Source organism: Ranitomeya variabilis, chromosome 1 (assembly GCF_051348905.1).
Source record: "Ranitomeya variabilis isolate aRanVar5 chromosome 1, aRanVar5.hap1, whole genome shotgun sequence".
NCBI lineage: Eukaryota > Metazoa > Chordata > Amphibia > Anura > Dendrobatidae > Ranitomeya > Ranitomeya variabilis.
Genome location: NC_135232.1, coordinates 1,054,219,010 through 1,054,240,099, shown reverse-complemented (window position 1 = coordinate 1,054,240,099; position 21,090 = coordinate 1,054,219,010). Strand labels below are relative to the sequence as shown.

At 43.9% G+C, this 21,090-nt stretch overlaps 1 protein-coding gene across 1 annotated transcript in view; it reads left to right on the top strand.

Annotated features, from left to right (window-relative positions):
• ATP10D (ATPase phospholipid transporting 10D (putative)) overlaps positions 1 to 21,090 on the top strand; it is a 119,259-nt gene that overhangs the window by 66,405 nt on the left and 31,764 nt on the right. The window contains exons 2-6 of the mRNA XM_077279816.1: positions 11,221 to 11,530; positions 12,014 to 12,208; positions 13,243 to 13,444; positions 19,352 to 19,437; positions 19,590 to 19,696. Coding sequence (XP_077135931.1) covers positions 11,238 to 11,530; positions 12,014 to 12,208; positions 13,243 to 13,444; positions 19,352 to 19,437; positions 19,590 to 19,696 — 883 coding nt within the window. The 5' untranslated portion in view covers positions 11,221 to 11,237. The remainder of the gene's footprint in view (positions 1 to 11,220; positions 11,531 to 12,013; positions 12,209 to 13,242; positions 13,445 to 19,351; positions 19,438 to 19,589; positions 19,697 to 21,090) is intronic.

The window sequence follows — 21,090 nt, the reverse complement described above, 5'->3', positions numbered from 1 at the left end:
CTACTCTTCATTGCAGCAGCACTCCAAATCTGCCAGATTGCAAGGGCATCTCCTGTCTACAGCGCCCTCTTAAGATTTTTCAATTGGATTCAAATCTGGGCTCGGACTGGGTCACTCTACAACTTTGATCTTCTGGTGAAGCCTTACTTTTGTTGATTTGGAGGTGCGCTTATAAAATTCCTCTTCAGTTTTTTAGCTGAGGCCTAAAGGATTAGATGAAAAATTGACTGATATTTAGAACTGTTCATAATACCTTCCACCTTAAATGGAAATCGGCACTCACAGCGTCTGTGTGAATACGTACAGAGATTGTAGTGAATATTCATTAGAAAGCATGGGCTACAAACCTTTGCTTTCATTTGAATCTGTACACATTTCGATGATCGTGCTTAGGCCAGGTTCACACTGCGTTGCAGGTGCCCGTTAGACTGACTGCGTTACACCGCGGTGTAGCGCAGTCCGTTAACGTCGCCATTAATTCTTATGTCGGACGCATCGCTAGCGCACGCCCACAATGGGCGTGCGCTAGGGATGTGCCATCATTGAGTGACGGACCCTGGGACGCGGGCTACAGCGTTTCCGGGTCCGTCACTGCTAGCGCAGATAGAGCATGTGAACCTGGCCTTAGACAGGAACCGTGTGCTTCTGTCTCCTTAGCTGTACACTTCTCATGAGGTGAGGGGTTCTCAGGACTCGGACCCTCACCGATCTGTTGACTACAGCATGATTGTGCTCTAGTTTACACAGTAAGGCCCCCCTCACACGTTCTGTATTTGGTCAGCATTTAAACGTACAGTCACACTCAGCGACGCTGCAGCGATACAGACAACGAGCCGATCGCTGCAGCGTCGCTGTTTAGGTTGCTGTAGAGATGTCAAACGCAGCAGCTCCAGAACGATGCAGGAGCGATCCTGTGACGTAACGGCGACTCACTTATCGTTCTCGCAGGTCATTAGCTCCATGTAAAACATTGCTGGCATCGTTGCTTTTGCTGTCAAACACGACGATACACGCCGATCTGACGACCAAATAAAGTTCTGGACTTCTAGCTCCGACCAGCGATATCACAGCGGGATCCAGATCGCTGCTGCGTGTCAAACACAACGAGATCGCTATCCAGGACGCTGCAACGTCACGGATCGTTGTCGTTCTTGTTGTAAAGTTGCTGAGTGTGAAGGTACCTTTAAGTCAGTATTTGTAAGCCAAAACCAGGAGAGGAACAATCAGTGGGAAAGTATAATAAACACGTCATCACTTCTGTATTTTTCACCCACTCCTAATTTTGGCTTACAAATGCTGATGTGAAATTGGGAACGTGGCCTTAAGTCCATAAAAGCATGATTGGGTGAGGTGGGTGTTCATGACTGGCCCACACATGGCACTGACCTCAACTATATCTGTTTTTTAGATGAACAGGGCATAGATACATGACCCAGGCCCTTTCATCCAACAGCAGTATCTGACCTCACAAATGCCCTTCTGGATGAATGGGCAAAAATTCCCACAGTTAAACTCCTGGAATCTGAATGGGGTTTGATCTTAGAAAATAACTTTGCCTCAGTCTTCTGAAGTCCAATTCCTGTACTTGATGCAAAGTTTTCAATGAAGCCCCCTTGATTGTACTCTGTATTGTAAAGCATTATATATTTTATTACCTCATTATTTGGGTCCTGGGTGATAATTTATTGACTCTGAGGGAGAGTATCCGTATAAAAGTAGACTCAATCCTTATGGAATATTACTTGTTTCTTTATGCTGTGCCCACTGTATCCAGCCTGCGTCTTTAGAGACGTTGATGTTCCTGAAGTGATTGTGGAGTTGGACCACATAATGGGGAGCTTGGCCTCAGTGCAAAATTACTGAGTGCTTCACTCACACTGTGGCTTACTAATGGTAACGGGCACTACCAGAAATTCGTAAAATCAAACGATCCAGATGTTTATTATATCGGGTTATTCTCCTAATCCAGCATATTACAGCTCAGGAAGTAAGGACAAGTCAGGATTGCACATCTGCACCCTCTAAATCTGAGTTGTGTGGGCGAAATCAGTCACACACTGCCCCTATTTCTGTACTCTATTCTTCTACCTGAGATCATTAGAAACTCTATAGTGCATATGTCTGCAAGAATAGATCAGACATATCTGAAAAAAAAATTCTCTTTGCGTTATAAGATAAAGATAAGTTCATATCTTTGACCAGATATCGTAGTCTGTATAAGTTCCCTTTCCACTGCAAATGTAGAACTATTGTTTGTCTTTTTCTGTGACCGGTATTTCCATTTGTGTACTTAAAGGAACCTGTCAGCAGGATTGTGTACAGTAAGGGTACTGTCACACAGTGCAATTTTGATCGCTACGACGGCACGATCCGTGACGTCGCAGCGTCGTATGATTATCGCTCCAGCGTCATAGACTGCGGTCACACGTTGCAATCACGGCGCTGGAGCGATGCCGAAGTCCCCGGGTAACCAGGGTAAACATCGGGTTACTAAGCGCAGGGCCGCGCTTAGTAACCCGATGTTTACCCTGGTTACCAGCGTAAACGTAAAAAAAACAAACAGTACATACTTACATTCCGGTGTCTGTCCCCGGCGTTCTGCTTCTCTCCACTGTGTAAGCACCATAGCTGGAAAGCAGAGCGGTGACGTCACCGCTGTGCTCGCTTTCCGGCCGGCAGGCGCTCACAGTGCAGAGAAGCTGAGACGCTGGAGGACAGACACCGGAATGTGAGTATGTACTGTTTGTTTTTTTTACGTTTACGCTGGTAACCAGGGTAAACATCGGGTTACTAAGCGCGGCCCTGCGCTTAGTTACCCGATGTTTACCCTGGTTACAAGCGAACACATCGCTGGATCGGTGTCACACACAACGATCCAGCGGTCAGCGGGTGATCAAGCGACGAAAGAAAGTTCCAAACGATCTGCTACGACGTACGATTCTCAGCAGGGTCCCTGATCGCTGCTGCGTGTCAGACACGAATCGTACCGTCGTAGCGATCAAAATTGCACTGTGTGACAGTACCCTTAGGCTTCTTTCACACTTCAGTTTTTACAATCTGCAGAGGATCCATCAAAATGTTAAAATGACGGATCCTGTGCAGATTGTAAAAATCGGGTGCACTGGGCCCGTTTTTCTGACAGACCCGTCGAGGCTATGTGCACCTGTTGTGTATGCGTACGCATACACAACAAAACCCAGGATAAAAAAAATAATAAAAAAAAAATCATTACCGATGCTCCCGGCAGCTACAGTTCCCAGTAATGCCTTCCGTGCAATGACCTCTGATGACTTGCGGTCTCGCGAGACCGCGACGTCATCGGGTCATTTCGCAATGTATCCATGGGAACGCTAACTGCCGCGAGCATCGGTAAAGCTGCGCGGGACGCCGGAAGGTGAGAATATTGCGATTTTTTTTTTTTTTTTCTTAAACATTGTATCTTGTTACTATTGATGCTGCATAGGCGCAGCATCAATGGTAAAAAGAGAGAGAGCAAACAAGAGAGAATTTCCCTGACTGGAAATTCTTCCACGCATGCTCAGTTTCAAAAGACGGAACCCGTCGCTGGATTCCTGATTTTGACAGTCAGTGATGGATCCTGCGCCCATAGGCTTCCATTATAGCCAATGACGGGCAGCGCAGGACCCGTCACTGAGCGATTTTCCGATGTGCAGAAAAAACTTTCCTCTGAACGTTTTCTCCACCCGACGGACAGCGATTTTCCGACGGATCCAGTGCATGACTGATGAAACGGATGACAATCCGTCACAATCTGTCGCTAATACAAGTCTATGGGAAAAAAACAGAATCCAGCAAAAAAATTTGCTGGATCCTGTTTTTTTCAAAAATTGACGGATTTGGACGGGAACTAAAAGACGGAAGTGTGAAAGAGGCCTAACCTACAGACAGTGTCAGGTTGGCGCTGTTATACTGATTACAATGATACCTGGGTGATGAAATCTGACTTGTGGTTGTTTAATCTTTATTTTCAGTTTTGAGTTAATGATATGCTCGTGCTCCGGGGCGGCCTGTGGGGGGGGTCTTCATGTGATGCTCTTATTAGGTATTCATGTGTATGGCTTCTGACCGGTCACTGATCCCTCACTGACATGCCCCATAGTTTGCATACTGAATGTAATATAGTTTAAAAAAAAAATTCACATTCATCAGGCAAGTGCCGGCGGCATCACCTGGGCTGTAGCATGATACTGGAGATAGTATATTTTTGTTTTATTTAGACATATAGTTTTGTGTAAGAAATTTATTTTATTTTTTTTTCGAACAAAATGACACTGGTGGCCGCACCTGCACAGTTTCATCTATCACGTTACGCTAGATGCTACTGCACTGGCGCCATCTTGATGAAACCTAATCTTTTTGTTCTCTGCCATAATGGCAGTGGCGCCCGCGCAGTAGCATCTATCGTAATAGAGGCCACCGGTGCTATTTTATTTAGGGAAAAAAATATATATATTTTAAGAAAAATTGTCTAAATAAAACAATGATTTTTGACTTCTGGGAATCTTGGATTATCTCTTAATTTGAATAGTGAAGTTTACACCCTAATACATGTAGCCCTGGTGAGTTAAGCTGTCCTCCGATTACAATTCAGCAGCGTTGCTTCTGGTCCACATAGACGGGGGAGAGGGCTTCAGGGTCTAGTACGTTTTTTTACTATATAGAATACTTTGCTCGCTACTGCCTTCACGTATGCATTTGAGGTGTTTAGTAGTAAAACACTGAGATCTATTCTTTAGATAAATATTGGGCGTACACCTGTAGACTTGTGAGGAGTCTCGTGCCAGGCGTACATTCATAAAGCATTATGTTACCTTCATATTTATCCTCTATACTTCAGACTTTATGGCACTGGTAGAAATAGGCACATCAGCCTGCGGCAAAACTATTATTCACCAGGATTAACAGTAAATTTTGGCTCTCATTCAAAAATGTTTAACGTTCTCATTTCTAAAAGTTCTGGTAGCCTAAAGATGGCCATGCTTGTGGGAGTATCTACAGAACAGATTGTTTACAAATTGACTGTTGCATCTCGTGCAATTGTCCTGTTAGGCCGGGGTCACACTTGCAAGTGCAATGTGAGAAACTCGCTCGAGTCTCTCACCTCAATACCCGGCACTGCAGATGGCACTCGGGACCGGGACGTTCAGCTATATAGAAATACATAATATAATAATAATTTTTATTTATATAGCGCCAACATATTCCGCAGCACTTTACAATTAAGTGGGGACATGTACAGACAATAATTTCAATACAAGTTAAGACAATTTAAACAGTGACATTAGGGGTAAGGTCCCTGCTCGCAAGCTTACAATCTACAAGAGCCGCACACTCCGGTCCCAAGTGCTGGTGGCAGTGCCGGGTATTGAGGCAAGAGACTCATGCGAGTTTCTCGCATTGCACTCGCAAGTGTGACTGTCATGACTCTGGACGGGGTGGTTCTGGCTCCGACCTGGTCAGGTCAGGGTTAAGATAGTTTGCCTCTTTGATTCTGGGGTGGCTATTTAATGTTTGTAGTTCTTGGGTCCAGTGTCTGTGATACTTCCATTTACTCGGCTAGGGATTGCCGACCCAGGTTACTCGTCTGTAATCATTGTGCCTCTGTGTGTGTGAGCTTTTCTGTGTATGACCCAGTTTGTCTCCTGACTTATGTTTTCTGCTCTGTACTGCCCTGTGCTTCCTTGTTCTCTGACCCCTTGGCTCGTCTCAGTTTTCTCGATGTCTCATCCCTAATTACCTCGCTCTCGTTTGGCTTTGACCCTTGGCTCTCCATGGCTCTTGGCTGCTTCCCTGTCCTCACACGTGGCAGCTCTGCCCCCCATGATCACGTGACTGTTTAGTGTCAGGTCCTGTTCACACTGTGTGCTTTAGCTCTCCCACTACTTGGGCTCGGTTTTGGGCTCCCTGCTAGCACCTTGTAGGCTCTCCTGGTGACCCTCTGTCAAACTTCCGGACGCCTTTTCTGGGGACAAAAGTAAATTCCGGGTGTTTAAGGAGGGATGCAAACTACTGTTTTCTTTGCGCCCTCGGTCTTCAGGCGATGAGAGCCAATGGATGGGCTCTGTCATTTCTCTTTTGTGGGAGGGTCCACAGTCCTGGGCTTTTTTCCTGTCTCCCACCTACCCTGAGAGAATGTCTGTTGATCGGTTCTTCGGGGCAATTAAGCTGATTTACGATGAACTGGATCGTGTGAGGTTGGCTGAGGACACGATTATGAGTCTCTCTCAGGGAAAACTCTCAGCCGAATGGTATTGTTCTGAGTATCGACTTTGGGCTCCGGAGGTTACGTGGAACGGTTCTGCACTCAGAGGGTTGTTCCAAAAAGGGTTGTCCAACCACCTTAAGGACATGTTGGCTCTGCACCACCACCCAACTCTTTGGAGGAGGCCATGACGCAGGCCGTTCGACTGGATCGCAGGCTTCGTGAAAGAATAGTGGTACAATGTGAGACTCACTTATTTTCTTCCAAATCTGAACCCGCATCTTCTGTCGAGCCCATGGAGATATGATCTGTCTCAGTGAATGAGAGGAGACGTCGCAGAGAGAATAAGCTGTTTCTACTGTGGGTCCGTGGGACATTGGAGAAAAGACTGCCCTACGTCTTCCAAGGTGTCAGGAAACGCCTAAGTCTGGGTAACTGTCGAGGAGGTTGCCCAGACTCCCAGGTACATTTTTGCTTGGTTTCCAAGTTATTGTTTAAAGTTGAGCTTGGTGTAAACAACAGTTTTTTCCCCGCTGTGGCTTTTGTGGATTGTGGGTCCACTGTGAATTTGATTGACTTCAGGTTGGTGGCCCAGTGTAGGATAGGGACAGCCAGGTTGGCTACTCCCATAAAAGTGGCTATCGACTCTACACCCCTCAACAAGAATGGGATCTGCTCTGTGTCAGAGGAGTTCGTCCTCAAGGTGGGCCCCGTATACACTGAACGCATCACCTGTTTTGTTCTGGACTACTTGCCTGCGGGGTTGGTGTTGGAGTTCCCTTGGTTGCAATGTCATAATTCAATCATCAACTGGGAGTCTTGTGACATTGGTAATTGGGGTCCAAATTGTGTTAATAAATGCCTAATATTTGCATCTGTTTCGTCTGTCAGTCTGGAGGGTATTCCAGAGTACTTGAAGGACTTCAAAGATGTGTCCTCTGAAAGCGAGGCTGAGGTTTTACCACTGCATCGCCTTTTTGATTGTGCCATTGACCTGATTCCAGGTGCCAAATTGCCCAAGGCCCGTCTGTACAATCTTTCGGGTCTTGAGCGGGTCGCCATGAAAGATTACATTTCCAAGAGTCTTCATAAGGGGCACATTTGCCCTTCTGTTTCTCCTGTGGCAGCAGGGTTCTTTTACGTTAAGAAAAAAGATGGTGGTCTCCACCCATGCCTCGACTTTAGGGAACTTAATAAGATCACGGTAATAAATACTTACCCGCTTCCACTCATTCCTGATTTGTGTAACCAATTATCTGGGGCTAAAAAGTTTTCAAAGCTGGACTTGTGGGGGGGGCATATATCATGATTTGAATACGAGAGGCGGATGAGTGGAAGTTGGCGTTTCTCACATCCGAAGGATTGTTCAAGAACCTTGTTATGCCTTTTGGGTTGACAAATGCTCCTGCGATCTTTCAGAATTTCATTAATTATATGTTCTCTGATTTGATTGGGCAGTTTGTGTTCATATATTTAGATGATATTCTGATTTTTTTTTTTCATCTGATAAGCAGGCTCATAATATTCATCTGCGTACGGTTCTCCAGAGGCTCCGGGAGAATCAGCTGTTCGCCAAATTAGAGAAATGTTTGTTCTTTGTTCAGGAGCTGTCTCTTTTGGGGTTCATTGTGTCCTATGAGGGGGTTTCGCATGGATCCCAAGAAGGATCAGGCCATTGTGGACTGAAAGGTCTGCAACGCTTCTTGGCATTCACTAATTATTACCGGAGGTTTATTAAAGGGTTCTCACAGGTAGTTAAGCCCCTCACTGATTTGACATAGAAGGGGGCTGATGTTAAGAACTGGTCAGTTCCAGCTGTTTCAGTGTTTTTGTCCTTAAAAAAAAAAAAAATGCTTCATGTCTGCCCCGGTTTTGGTTCAACCTATTCCATCTGAGCCCTTTGTGGTAGTGGTGGACACCTCAGAGGTGGGGGCGGTGTTGTCCCAGGGGCCCGCCACATTGACCAATCTGAGACCATGTGCCTTCTTTTCTAAGAAGTTCTCCCCCGCAGAAAGGAACTATGATGTGGGCAATCGAGATCTTCTGGCTGTCAAGTTGGCTTTAGAGGATTGGAGGCATTTTTTGGAGGGCGCGGCTCGTCCCAGTACCGTGGTGACTGAACTTGGCATACATCGAGTCTGCTAAAAGGTTGACCCCTTGGCAGGCTAGGTGGTCACTTTTTTTTTTTTCCCAGTTCCTGTTCCCGATCACTTTTCGTCCGCGATCCGGATCCAAGAATGTAAAGGCCAATGCCTTGTCCTGGAGTTTTGATCCATTGGCTCCCTCCAAACCTCCATCCTTCATTATTCAACCTGGAGTGGTGGTGGCTGATGTGTCGTCAGGGCTGGAACGGGAGATTCGAGAAGCTCAGTCTCAAGCTGCCCTGTCCAAACCCGTTGATAAACTGTGCCTATTCAGTTTCGACTCCGGGTTCTACTGGAGTTCCATGACTCAGCTTTGAGTGGATATCCTGGGATCTCGGCTACTCGTAGGGCCATTGCGAGGGTTTTTGGTGGCCCTCGCTCACGTCTGATGTGAAGAAATTTGTGTCAGCCTTTGAAGTGTGTGCCCGCGCTAAGAGCTCTCATAACCGGCCAGCCTTTGCCAGCTCCTGATAACATCCATGGACAAATGTGTCCATGGTCTATCACCAATCCCCCCTTCCAAGGAGAATACAGTCATATAGGTGGTGGTTGACAGGTTTTTAATAACAATCACACTTTGTACCCTTGGTAGCGTTGCCCTCTGTGGAGACTTTGTCTAGGTTGTTCGTTCAGCATGTGGTGTGATTGCTTGGTTTGCTCTTGACTGCAGTTTGTGGCCAGGTTTTGGAGGGCGTTTTGCAAAAGGTTGGGTGTTGTGTTATCCTTTTCATCTGCATATCATCCAGAGACCAATGGTCAGACTGAATGTAGCAACCAGTCGTTAGAGCAAATTTTGCGCTGTCTTTCCACCTCTAGACAGGGTGATTGGTATGATGCCTTGCCCTTAGCTGAGTTTGCGTTCAATAACTATGTAAACCACTCCACAGGTACCTCCCCTTTCTTTTGCAACTATGGGTTCAATCCATACTTTGGGGAGTTTTCTCGTTTGTACTTCGGTTGCCCTGGGGCTGATGTAGCTGTACCGCAGTTGAGGGATTTATGACGGGAGGTCCAAAGGAATACTGGGGAGGCTCAGAGAAAAGTTTTAAGGTCTTTGTGGACAGGAGATGGGCTGTGGGACTGGCTCTCCAGGTTGGGGATAAAATTTGGCTGTCTACGAGGAACATTAAGCTTAAGGTCCTTCGGCGAAATTGGGGCCTAAGTTTATTGGCCCCTATGAGATCACGGAAGTGGTTAACCCAGTGGCATTTCGGTTGCATCTCCCATTGTCTTTTAAGTTCCTCAATGTATTCCATAGGGCCCTGCTGAAACCTTTAAGGGCTGTCGAAGGGTCATTGGGTCCCTTTCTACCCATTTTGGTGTATGGTCAGGAGGAGTACGAGGTGGAGCGCATTGTAGACTCCCGAATGGTCTGTCGAACTCTCCAGTATCTTGTGCACTGGAAAGGGTATGGTCTGGAGGACCGATCCTGGCTTCCTTCCAGGTCGGTTTATGCGATCGTCTGGTGTGGTCCTTCCATGCCCAATTTCCTGGGAAACCTGGGGGTTTGGTGGCCCCCGTTAAGAGGGGGGTACTGTCATGACTCTGGATGGGGTGGTTCTGGCTCCGTCCTGGTTAGGGTTAACATAGTTCACCTCTTTGGTTCTGGGGCGGCTATTTAATGCTTGTAGTTCCAGGGTCCAGTGTTGGTGATACTTCGTTTACTCGGCTAGGGATTGCTGCAATTTAAATTTTTGTGGAAATTCAAAAACTGAAAAGTGGGGCGTGCAAAAACTGAGACTGGGACGGAGATTTGTCTTCCAACAAGGCAATGATCCCAAACATAAAGCAAAATCTACAATGGAATGGTTCACAAATAAACGTATCCAGGTGTTAGAATGGCCAAGTCAAAGTCCAGACCTCAATCCAATCGAGAATCTGTTGAAAGAGCTGAAAACTGCTGTTCACAAACGATCTCCATCAAACCTCACTGAGCTCGAGCTGTTTGCCAAGGAAGAATGGGCAAGAATTTCAGTCTCTCGATGTACAAAACTGATAGAGACATACCCCATACTTGCAGCTGTAATCGCAGCAAAAGGTGCCGCAACAAAGTATTAAGTTAAAGGGGCCGAATTATATTGCACGCCCCACTTTTCAGTTTCTGATTTTCCACAAAAATTTAAAATAACCAAAAAATTTTGTTCAACTTCACAGTTGTGTTCCACTTGTTGTTGATTCTTCACCAAAAATTTACATTTAGTATCTTTCTGTTTGAAGCATGATATGTGGGAAAAGTTTGAAAAGTTCCACGGCGCCGAATACTTTCGCAAGCACTGTGCAAGACTAAACTTGATGCTTTAGGTCATCTCTGTTGGTGTGAGACCATATCTATTTAATGGTCTCCTTTTTTTATTAGCTTTTACATAAATATTATATGAAAATGTATTTGTCACCTCAACCAAAGCACATTTTTTTGCCTGTTGGATATAGCCAATATCATAAGTTTATTCTGCATTTGTTTACAATTGCAAAAGCTTTTGCACTGTAAAAAATATTTTTTTTTATCACATTCTATTAGCACCATTTTTGACTAATTTTTCTTTTCATGCCAAGCACAATAGTGCAACACAAAATATCTCCCAAGAAGCTCAAAATATAAAATGACCGCCAAAAGGAAACTCATGCCTGAATTGTCTTCACCATTATGACTTTTTTATCCAGTAATTTTACTGTAGAATGAATGGTTTCTTTCAAAACTATTAGTCCCACAAAAATAGTCCTAATAATGCTGTGTCAACTAAAAAGTAAAAGTTGTGGCTCTTTGAAGAAGGGTAGAAAAAAAGGTTGAAAAAATTGAAAATTTGACAGTTTTATTTTAATTTTTCCAGTGTGTAATTAAACTTTTCTTTTCAGAAAATTGAAGACCTGACATGGCTAGCCCCATCCAGTGGGCGCGTCAGAGATGGCAGCGTGTCGCACCCTTCAGTGGAGTCAATGAATCCTCCGAGGGCTCCTCACTATTGTGTCCCTTCCTGACATTTTGTGGTAGAAATCACAACAGGAGCAGATTAACTTCTAAACACCGCAACGTGGTCCCATGTTCAGAACGGTTTAAGGAAGAGTATGAGAGGATATCCAAGGGCTACATAAACAACAGAATACGGACAACCAAGTACACATTGCTGAATTTTTTACCAAGGAACTTGTTTGAACAATTTCATAGGCAAGTTAAAAAAAAAATAAGAATAGTGTCGGCAAACATTTTTTTTTTATAAGTTAAACAAAACCACAAAATCTTATCATTCAGGTGTTTTATTATGGATATTTTGTTACAATTAGGATTTGTCATGTCACCCTTACATTTCATCACCATCTGCAGTCGTAAGTCAGTATGCTATTAGACCGTTTTTGATCATCTCCCTCATTGTGTGCACTTTTAAGACTAAATAGAAAAATAGGTTTATAACTATTGTCTCGTTCATGTGAACCCTTTTTGTCCGCCCCTTTGTTTTGGTAAGACCTTGTTCACATCACTTCTGTCTTATTCAGTGGCTTCGTTGGGCCGTATCCTCCGTATCTATCCGTTTTGGCCGTATCCTCCTGTTGGAGGTGGGCACCATGATGTAGTACACTCTTTTGGTTCTCTCTTCTTTATAATATTGAAAAATAATGTTCTCTTTTCTACAATTTCTTCTCGTCTGTTTAGAGCTGCCAATTTATACTTCCTTTTGCTGGTGTTTTTGAACTGGGTCCCTGTGGTGGAGGCTTTCCAGAAGGAGATCACCATGATCCCCCTCGTCGTTGTACTGACTATCATCGCTATTAAGGATGGTTTGGAGGACTACCGGAAACACAAGCTGGACAAGGTCATTAACCACATACTGACACGGGTGTATTGTAGGTAAGCATGGTATATAGACTGTGCACCTAATGATCAGTCTGCTGCCCTTATACATGTGGTAGAACTATACTACAGTTTTCTGTACTTTGTGCCATATGAACATGAACCTACTGTATATTGTAAGGTCTGCTTGTGGCTGGTCAGTGCACAGCTTGCCTGTATGCACTCTATGTATCTGATTAACCATTCTGCTGGACAAGTGCAGGGAATTGTAACTTGTAGTATTTGATATTATGAGGTTTCTCTGGTGAAAGCTTATTGATTGGTTGGTGTCTGAGCTCTGGGATCTGCACTGATCGTCAGAAATTGAAGCTTTTATCCTTTCTGAATAGAGGTGCAGTGCACAAGATCGACCTCCACTCCATTCATTCCTCATGGAACTGTTGAGCGCTGCACCAACTTTTTCCAGCAGTCCCATAAAGAATGGAGTGAGCGTTCTAGTAGGATAAAAGTTCCCTCTTCTATCGACCGTTACAGGTGTCTGACACCAACCAAGCAATGAGTTATCTTTAGTGATGAGCAAGCATGCTTGGATAAGGTGTTATCCGAGCATGCTAGGGTGCTAACTGATATCCGCAAAACATACAGGGATTGCCTAATAAACAGGGAATCCCTGCGTGTGTTGCAGCTGTCAGACAGCTGGGAGACCTGCAGGCATGGAGACTTGAACATATTTTTCGAGCATGCCATAGTCACTCTGTTAGCACACTAGCATGCTTGGATAACGTTATCCGAGCACGTTCACTGATCACTAGTTATCACCTATCCCGATTATACACAGGAAGCTGCCAGTCAGTGGTGTGGATGAGGTTATACAGAGCTCAGCATTCACAGCACTGCTAAATCTACAGAAGGCAAAACAGGGATTCTATCATAACTGCACAAAGCAGAACAGTAAGTGACGTACCACTGGAATCCGGGTCTCGGCCTCTGCATTATGCTGCTCTCTGATTACATCTCTTAACCTGCTGGCAGATTCCCTTTAAAAATACTTCTTTTTATGTTTTAATTTTTGTTTTTTTATTACATTTCAGGAAGGAAAGAAAATATGTTGAATGTTACTGGAAAGATGTTCAGGTTGGAAATTTCATTAAGCTGCAGTGTGACGAGATCATCCCGGCCGATATGGTCCTGCTGCATTCCTCTGACCCAGATGGGATTTGTCACATTGAAACCTCCAGTCTTGATGGTGAAAGTAACTTAAAACAGAGACAGGTGGCAAAAGGATGCACAATAGTAAGTTGTATATTCTGCGTCTGCAAAGAAAGATTTTTCTCATGAACATTTGCTCACTATATACCGTAAATACTCGATTATAAGTCGACCCAAGTATAAGCTGAGGTACCTAATTTTGCCGCGAAAAACTGTGAAAACTTATTGACTCCAGTATAAGCCGGGTATGCAGTGTCACCTCATCCCTATCCTGGTATGCATGGATCCCCATCCCTGTCCTTGTATGCATTGCTCCCCGTCATTGTATGCATTGCTCCTTATCCCCTATCCTTGTATTATTATTATTTATTTATATAGCACCATTGATTCCATGGTGCTGTACATGAGAAGGGGTTACATACAAGTTACAGATGTCACTTACAGTAAACAAACTTACAATGACAGACTGATACAGAGGGGCGAGGACCCTGCCCTTGCGGACTTACATTCTGCAGGATTATGGGGAAGGAGACAGTAGGTTGGGGGTTGCAGGAGCTCCGGTGTTGGTGAGGCGGTAGCTTCGGTAGTGGTGAGGAGGCAGCGGGGTCAGTGCAGGCTGTAGGCTTTCCTGAAGAGATGAGTTTTCAGGTTCCGTCTGAAGGATCCGAATGTGGTTGATAGTCGGACGTGTTGGGGCAGAGAGTTCCAGAGGATAGAGGATTTTCAGGAGAAGTCTTGGAGGCGATTGGATGAAGAGCGAATAAGTGTGGAGGAGAGAAGGAGGTCTTGGGAGGACCGGAGATTACGTGAGGGAAGATATCAGGAGATTAGTTCAGAGATATATGGAGGAGACAGGTTATGGATGGCTTTGTAGGTCAGTATTAGTAATTTGAACTGGATACACTAAGGGAATGGGAGCCAGTCAAGAGATTTGCAGAGGGGGGAAGCGGAGGAGTAGCGAGGACAGAGATGGATTAGTCGGGCAGCAAAGTTAAGGATGGACTGGAGAGGTGCAAGGGTGTTAGCAGGGAGGCCGCAGAAAAGGATTTTGCAGTAGTCAAGGTGGGAGATAATGAGGGCATGCACAAGCATTTTAGTAGATTGAAGGGTGAGGAAAGGACGGATTCTGGAGATATTTTTGAGCTGGAGGCGACAGGATGTGGAAAGAGCTTGGATGTGCAGTTTGAAGGACAGGGCAGAGTCGAAGGTTACTCCGAGGCAGCGGACTTCTGGTACGGGGGAAAGCATTATGTCATTGATTGCGATAGATGGGTCAGGTAAGGAAGATCTGTGGGATGGAGGAAAGATGATGAGTTCAGATTTGTCCAGATTGAGTTTGAGGAAGCGAGAGGAGAAGGAGGATATGGCTGATAGGCACTCTGGGATTCTGGACAGCAGAGCGGTGACGTCTGGGCCAGAGAGGTAGATCTGAGTGTCATCAGCATAGAGGTGTTACTGGAATCCATGGGACTTTGAGTTGTCCCAAGCCAAGTGTATAGATTGAGAAGAGTAGGGGTCCTAGAACAGAGCCTTGGGGGACTCCAACAGAGAGAGGGTGGGATGAGGAGGTAGTGTGGGAGTGGGAGACGCTGAATGTGCAGTTGGAAAGGTACGAGGCGATCCAGGATAGGGCGAGGTCTTTGATGCCAAAGGAGGAGAGGATCTGTAGTAGGAGGCAGTGGTAAACTGTGTAGAAAACAGAGGACAGGCCTGGAAGGAGGAGTACAGAGTATTGTCCAGTACCTTTGGCGGTAAGTAGGTCGTTAGGGATTTTGGTCAGGGCAGTCTCAGTTGAGTGATGGGGGCGGAAACCAGATTGTAGATTGTCGAACAACAAGTTAGATGAGAGGTGGGAGGAAAGTTCAGCGTGGACGTGCTGCTCCAGGAGTTTGGAAGCGAATGGGAGCAGCGATATTGGGCGATAGCTGGACATAGCAGTTGGATCGAGGGTTGGCTTTTTAAGGATAGGCGTGATTGTGGCATGTTTGAACGCAGAAGGGAAGGTGCCAGAAGTTAGTGATAGGTTGAACAGGTGGGTTAGGGATGGGATAAGTGTGGTGAGGTTGGGGAGTAGATGGGATGGGGTTGAGCGCACAGGTGGTGAGGTATGTATGCATGGTTCCTATAGAAATAAAGACATCCTACTTACCTTCCCTGCATGCCCTCGCTGCATCTCGTTCCGGTGCCAGCAGCTCTTCCGGCCGAGCAATCACGTGTCCCCGCACATTAAGGTAATGAATATTCACCCATCCCCACTCCCATTGGCGTGGAGTGAATATTCATTACTTTAATGATCGGGGATGGCTCAGCCAGAAGAGCTGCTGGCATCGGAACGAGATGCAGCGAGGGCACGCAGGGAAGGTAAGTAAGATGCATGCTGGAAGCCTGCAGCTGTTATTATGCGTGCTATGAGAGAAATTAATATTCATTTCTCTTTATCAGTGGGCACAGTTAGAACCGCAGCCGCTGGCTTCTGCCTCTGTGACCCGCTGCTCTGCCCCTCCCCCGCCTTTTTTCTGGGACAATGACTGATGTATAAGCCGAGGGGGAGCGTTTTCAACACAAAAAATGTGCTGAAAAACTTATACACGAGTATATATGGTATATATTTTTGTTTAATTTAGTTCTTCTGTTTTGGAATAATAAAAAAGCTTTGTTAAAATCCTCCCTCCCTGCGGTGCTGATGTCTGCACTGCAGCAAGGAAATCCTCAGCTGTAACACACTCCCACACATTGTACATAGAGGCCTTCCCTCTGCAGACAATTTTCCATTTTTTGCATCTTTTTTTTTTTTCCTTCTTTACTTCCACGAGCCATAACATTTTTTCCCCACAAAGAACCCAGTATAACTGTTAGTTTTTATCAGGACAAGTTGTAGTTTTAAGTGGCATTATTAATTTTATTATACGATGGAAAATAGGAGTAAAACTTCAAGTACAACAGAATTGTGGAAAAAAATACAATTCTGACATCATTCTTTGAGTTTTGATTTTTTAGGGTAAGTTCGCACAGGGCGTTTTTTTCCTGCTTTTTTATGCTAATTTTCAGCTGCTTTTTACAGTACCAGCAAAGCCTATGAGATTTCAGAAATCTCATGCACACACATTGTTTTTTTTGTGTGATCAGTATTTTGTGCTTTGCTGCGTTTTTTTGGACATAGAGCATGTCACTTCTTTCAGCGTTTTTGCTGCGTTTTTTTCACCCATTGACTTGAATGGGTGTTGCAAAAACGCAGCCAAAAAAAACCGCAAACACGCAGGTATCATTATTTGCTGCGTTCTTGCTGCCGAAAATTCAAGGACATTAGCATGGACAAAGAGAAAAAAAACGCACCTAAACCTGCGTTTTTGGCACAGCTTCATTCCTGCCCAGAAGATCAGGTTTTGCTGCAGAAAAAAAAGGCACAAAAACGCCCTGTGTGAACTTACCCTCACTGTGTTTTGTGTTTATAAATATGTCCTGGTATCCTGATTCTTTAGGTCAATGTGATTGTGGCAATACCAAACTTATCCCCCTTTTTTTTTGTTTTCTTTTTTCATTCAAAATTTAGCATTTTGATTTTTTTTTTCTCTTTACAGCATTTAGTGATTGGGTTCAATTTATATTTTTATCAGACCTATGATCATGACAAAAGCTATTTTTATTGTTTATATTTTTTCATTAATATCTTTATTTTTTTTTTTAGGAAAAAAAGGTGGGCGATTCCAAATTTTTTTTTTTTTTTAAGTTTTTGTTGGGGAATTAAACCTGCGATCATCTGATCGTCTATACTATATACTACATAAGAATAGGCTTTCTTCAGCAGACTCTCGCCTACTAAGGGCTGTGGTACAGTGCACCCACCGCTTTACATGCCTCTATCAGAGATGAACCTAGTAAATGCCGCAGTTAAACAGTAGTAGATGGGAGCTCGGCTCCACTTGCTGCTATTAGGGGCAGATGATGGATGACCACAATCATCTTCTCCCGGGAAAAATTCGGCATCCACACTATTCACCCGCTCCCAACTTGTGATATAACTGTACTTTGGACATCAAGAAGGCTTAAGCGTTACCTTAGGCTGCTCTCTGAGCATCATAAACTCGGTGACTCTGCCGTAGATTTTAGGTGGATATGCACAGGTACTGTATAGTGTAAGCTCAGTAGCGGAGCTGTGTCACACAGCAATCACCCATGTAGCACTGCTTCAATTGGCGCCATTTCCGATCGCAACAATTTAACCGTCTAGGTGCCGCTGTCAGCAACATTTACAGGGAACCTGTCAAGTCCAAGAAGCTACAATAAATACCTGTAGATCTAGGGACCGTCTGTAGGGAAAAGGCAAATCTGGTGTAGCTTTACTATAGGAAGAAAATGAAGTTATTTTCCCTGCAGCCACTTGCGTCCAGTCATCGGTGCACTACAGGCAGCTGTCACCACTATAATCACTCCCTGCCATGGTGGTCAGCAGCTTGTGCGGCACTTCAGGCTGGTAGCCGAGGTGCAAGGGCAGTGATAACATATATGGTCTTGCCATCCAAATTTGCAATCACACTAGCATGTAAATCGGACAAGTGCAAAGCGAGAAAAAAATCCGATGGCACACTGACCAATGTTATTCAGTGAGGCAGTACAGATCTGCATATTTGTTCTCCACCGTATTCAGCACACCGTGATTTTACTTCGAAATCTGATGGGTGTGAGAAAAAAAAAAATAAACCACATGCCATACGGACCATTGGTATGGCATCAATTTTTACAAATACATTGCAAATCTGCAGCTTAGGAAACTGTAACTGCTGAGTATAAAAGCAGATTGTATGCAGATGACGAGTGAGAAAAAAAATCGTCCCACTTTTCTGGATGAGAACGGGACCAATATTTGTGTTTTTTGTACCCTATAAGACCAATGACATTGCTTACATATCATAGGTACCACTCAGGAAATTGCCAAGTTTGTGAATATGAAAATATTACAACATTTTATGGGAAAAGATATTTTTTTCCCCATTTGCATTCATTTCTGTGATGCACCTGAAGGGTTCACAAACTTCCGAAGTGTGGTTGTGAATTATTTGAAGAGGGCAGTTTCTAAAATGGGGTCTTGTTTGGTGGTTTCTGGACATATAGGCCTGAAGACAATATAAAAGGTAAAAGTGGTTTTCCCACAATAAAAAATTCATTTTAATCACTAGATCTTGGAATAATAATAAGTTCCACGATTGGCTTGTGACTGGTCACTGATCCCTCACTGACCGGCCCCCCGAGTTTACATAATGAATATATGTCCTGATAGAAAACAAAAATCACATTTGGCAGGTGCCAGCGGCGGTGCCTGCCCTGCAGCATGATCACATGTGTAGTATGCATTAAATTATTTTATTTACGGATATAAATTTATTGAGGGGGGGGGGGGGAAATTGTCACAAAATGGCACCGGCCATGCCTGCGCGGTAGTATCTATCGGCGAGCTGATAAATGCTATTACGCAGGCGCTGCCGTCACCAACTTGCTAGAGGCAAAAAAAAAAGTTGACTCCACCAAGATGGCGCTAGCGCCTACCTACTGAATGTGATTTTGTTTTCTTTTCTTTCAATGCATATAGTATTCAGTATGTAAACTAGGGGGCAGGTCACATGTCAGAAGCCATACACATGACTAATCAGAGCAGCACATGAAGACAGGTCGCCCTGGGGCATGAGTATATCATTAACTGAAAACTGAAACTAAAGATTAAACAACCACCGCAAGACGGATTTCATCAACCCAGGTATCATTTTATTCAGTATAACGGCGCCATCCTGACACTGTGTGTAGGTTACTGAGCACAATCCCGCTGACAGGTTCCCTTTCAGGTCTCTAATCTACAGAAAAACAATACAAGATGTAAGAAGATCCTAGAGACATGGCATTAGTAAAGAATACCCATTCTGCCTTTATGCTACTTACACATTTGCAGCTGCTTAGAAAATGTTGTTTAAGATTGACTTTTTGTATGTTTTTGCTTTATAGGACTCTGAGTTAGATCCTGAAATGTTTTCAAGCAGGATACAATGCGAAGCTCCAAATAGTGACCTGGGAAGGTTCAAGGGATTCCTGTAAGTAGATGAACAAATAAGTGATCAAGTTTATTATCTTTTACACAAAAACTTATATATATATATATATATATATATATATATATATATATATATATATTTTACTGTGTGTATGTAATATTTGCTGCAATTTTTTTCTTCTCCCAACTTAGAGCGCATCAAGACAAAGAAAAGGTTGGCCTAAGTAATCAAAATCTGCTTTTGAGAGGATGCATTGTGCGCAATACAGAGGCTCTTGTGGGTATTGTAGTATATGCAGGTCAGTACACTTTAAGTGGCTGCACTTTTTATTAATGTAAAACTGACGTGATCTGTAGTCATCACTGATACAAGTGAAGGCCATTGAAAAGGCCACTGAATTCTGTAACATATTGGTGTGTCCTGATCATTTTGAAGGGGCTTTTAACTCCTTTCTGCCATCAGACGGAATAGTACATCCGATGGCAGAACCCCCGTTTTTATGCGGGCTCCAGCGGTGAGCCCGCATCAGTCGGGGTCATGTCAGGTGTTTTGAACAGCCGACATATGCCCGCAAGAGGTGCTGGCGGATCGCTATTAACTAGTTAAATGCCGCTGTCAAACTCTTGACAGCGGCATTTAACAAGCGCTTCCGGCCATCGGGCCGGAAATGCGCACACCGGTGGCCTCCGTCACGTGATTTGGGGGTCATCGGTGCGTCGGCATGACAACCAGAGGTCTCCTGCAGACCTCTGTTTGTTGATGCCGGATTGCTATGAGCGCCACCCTGTGGTCGGTGCTCATAGCAATGCTGTAATTCTACTACATAGAGGCGATCTGAGCAATAGAGTTATGGCAGCTTCTAGCCTCCCATGGGGGCTATTGAAGCATGGCCAAAGTAAAAAAAAAAAAAATATATATTATATTATATTATATATATATATATATATATATATATATATATATATATATATATATATATATATATATATATATATATATATATATATATATGTGTGTTTTGAAAAAAATAAAAGTTTAAATCACCCCCGTTTCGCCCCATTAAAAATAAAAAAATCAAACCTACACATATTTTGTATCGATTAACCTGATCGCTAAACGGCATAGCGAGAAAGTCAAAACGCCAGAATTACTTTTTTTTGGTCACCGCGACATTGCATTAAAATGCAATAATGGGCGATCAAAAGAACGTATCTGCACCAAAATGATATCATTAAAAACGTCCGCTCGGCACCCGAGATCACAAAAAATGGAGACGCTACGGGTATCTGAAAATTGAGCAATGTTTGTTTTATTTTTATTTTTTTTAGCAAAGTTTGGAATCTTTTTTTCACCACTTAGATAAAAAGAACCTAGACATGTTTGGTGTCTATGAACTCGTAATGACCTGGAGAATCACAATGGCGGGTCAGTTTTAGCAGTTAGTGAACCTAGCAAAAAAGCCAAATAAAAAACAAGTGTGAGATTGCACTTTTTTACAATTTCACCACACTTGGAATTTTTGTCCTGTTTTCTAGTACACGACATGTTAAAACCAATGGTGTTGTTCAAAAGTACAACTCGTACCACAAAAAATAAGCCCTCACATGGCCATATTGACGGAAAAATTAAAAAGTTATGGCTCTGGGAAGGAAGGGAGCGAAAAACGAAAATGCAAAACTGAAAAAAAGCTCC